The sequence below is a fragment of the Rutidosis leptorrhynchoides genome, unplaced genomic scaffold (genome assembly GCF_046630445.1).
Source record: "Rutidosis leptorrhynchoides isolate AG116_Rl617_1_P2 unplaced genomic scaffold, CSIRO_AGI_Rlap_v1 contig122, whole genome shotgun sequence".
Taxonomy (NCBI): Eukaryota; Viridiplantae; Streptophyta; class Magnoliopsida; order Asterales; family Asteraceae; genus Rutidosis; species Rutidosis leptorrhynchoides.
Window position 1 is genome coordinate 92,853 of NW_027266377.1, and position 2,157 is coordinate 95,009.

The window sequence follows — 2,157 nt, forward strand, 5'->3', positions numbered from 1 at the left end:
GAAAGTAAGAAGAGAGAAAAAGAGAGAAAGAAAAACAAGTAAAAGCTAAGAGATAGTGAGTGAGTGGCGTGGAAAAATATTTGTAGAATAGGAAGTGTTTAATTAGTGGTGTTATCTTGAGTGTATATTGTCAATATCATTTGACAATAATATTAAAAGTATACTTTGATAGTATAGTCGAGTTATCGCGATCTCAACAATTTGGTATCAGAGACAAGTCGATTATTTAGCGGAGGCGCTGTCGAAATTATTATTGATAGTTCAACTATCAATTGAGGTGACCCTTATAAGTGGAGGTTTTTCCCGTCGATCGAAAAGCAAATTAAGATGGCGGAGATTGGAAGTGCAGGCAGCATGAAGAGGCTAAATAATCATAATTATAGTACGTGGAGTACGTGTTTGGAGTCCTACTTGCAAGGACACGATCTGTGGGAGATCGTGGATGGGAACGAGTCGACACCACCGACGGAGCAAGATGTTGCGGCTTTGAAGAGATGGAAGATCAAAGCTGGGAAGGCGATGTTCGCGATAAAGACCACTATCGAGGAGGATATGTTGGAGCATATCAGGTACGCCACCACACCTAAAGAAGTTTGGGATATATTGGCCTCTAAATTTTCAAGAAAAAATGATGTGCGGCTCCAGTTATTAGAAAACGAGTTAATGTCAACTATGCAAAATGATATGTCCATAAATGATTACTTCACTAAGATTAAATCGTTATGCCGAAAAATCTCTGAATTAGAACCGGCATCTAAAATTAGTGAAGAGAAAATGAGAAGAAAAATCATTCATGGACTAAGGCCGGAATATAGAGGGTTTATCACGGCTGTTCAAGGATAGCCAACACCCCCATCCTTGGAGATCTTGGAGAGTTTGCTAGCCAATCAAGAGACATTGGCCAAGCAAATGGTTGGAGTGACGCGCGAGGCTAAAGAGGAGGAAGCACTCTTCAGTGGAAGAAGAGATTATCGGCAAATGCGAAACGTTGCCGAAACTAAGAGAGGAGGTCCTAAAAGTGAACGTGATAGCTCTAAAATAGGGGGAGCTTCAGAAGAAAAATGTCAAAATTGGAAGCAATCGAAGGGACCTCATCGGAGGACAATTGAATGTTTCAACTGTGGGAAAAGAGGCCATTATGCAAGAGACTGTTGGTCAAAGCGTAAAGGTACAGAAGGAAATGCTGCAATGTCGAGAATATCCCAGCAAAATATGAATAGTGAAGATGAGTGGGATCTAATAACCTCCTTGGCTTTAGAATATGGAGGTGAAAAGAAGAATCTAGATCCATATCAGAGGAATGGTGTCCCCATCTCATAACAAAGAAGAAACGGTGCTAAGGTATGTCAAAAAGGATCCATTATGAAGAGAGAAAGAATGGGTTCGGCTTATACTACGACAGTTGAAGCAGACGTCAAGAAGACGCGAAATGATGAGACGACAAACCTATGGCACGAGAGACTTGGGCATATAAACTACCATGACTTCAGAATGATAACAAAGAAGTCAAAGATAAAAGGTCTCCCTCAGCTAGACGTTCGAGAAGATGCGGTGTGTGCTATATGTCAACAAGGAAAGGCACACGAGGTACCATATAAGGAGCCGAAGAGTAAAACAAGGAGACCATTGGAGCTTGTGCACTCGGCAATACTTGGACCAGTGAGGCAACCATCGGCTAGAGGAGCTAAGTATATGATCAGCTTTATTGACGATTTCTCCCGATACGTTTGGATATATTTTATGAAAGATAAATCAGAAGTGCTGGGAAAGTTCAAGCAATTTAGAAATGAAGTAGAGCACAAGCTAGGTGTCAAGACGAAATGCCTACGTACGAGTGATGGGGGAGCATTCGTATCCAAAAATTTTTGTGATTATCTACGAGATAACAAGATACGAAGGCAGCTGAATTTTGGATACAGTTTACAGCAAGACAAGGTAGCTGAGATGATTAATAATCATCTGATGGAGATTTCTAGAAATATGCTTCAAGTAAAGAATGTGCCAGGAAAATATTGGGACGAAGCTATGAAGACTGTAACATACACTTTCAATAGGCTACTAAAGAAGGAGATGGAATTCATTTCACCATTCGAGAAGTTGTGGAAAAAGAAGCCTTCAGTCAGACACTTCAAGATATTCGGAAGCACGTGTTATGTG

At 40.7% G+C, this 2,157-nt stretch overlaps 1 protein-coding gene across 1 annotated transcript; it reads left to right on the plus strand.

The window, feature by feature from the left end:
- The first annotated feature begins 327 nt into the window (after nt 1–327).
- On the plus strand, nt 328–843 carry LOC139881176 (uncharacterized). The gene has a single exon (XM_071865693.1). It carries the CDS (start codon nt 328–330, stop codon nt 841–843), a length of 516 nt encoding a protein of 171 aa, XP_071721794.1.
- The last annotated feature ends 1,314 nt before the right edge of the window (nt 844–2,157 follow it).

What these genes read in the sequence shown, in the direction of transcription:
- LOC139881176 (XM_071865693.1), top strand. Translation starts at nt 328, where the DNA reads ATGGCGGAGATTGGAAGTGCAGGCAGCATGAAGAGGCTAAATAATCAT.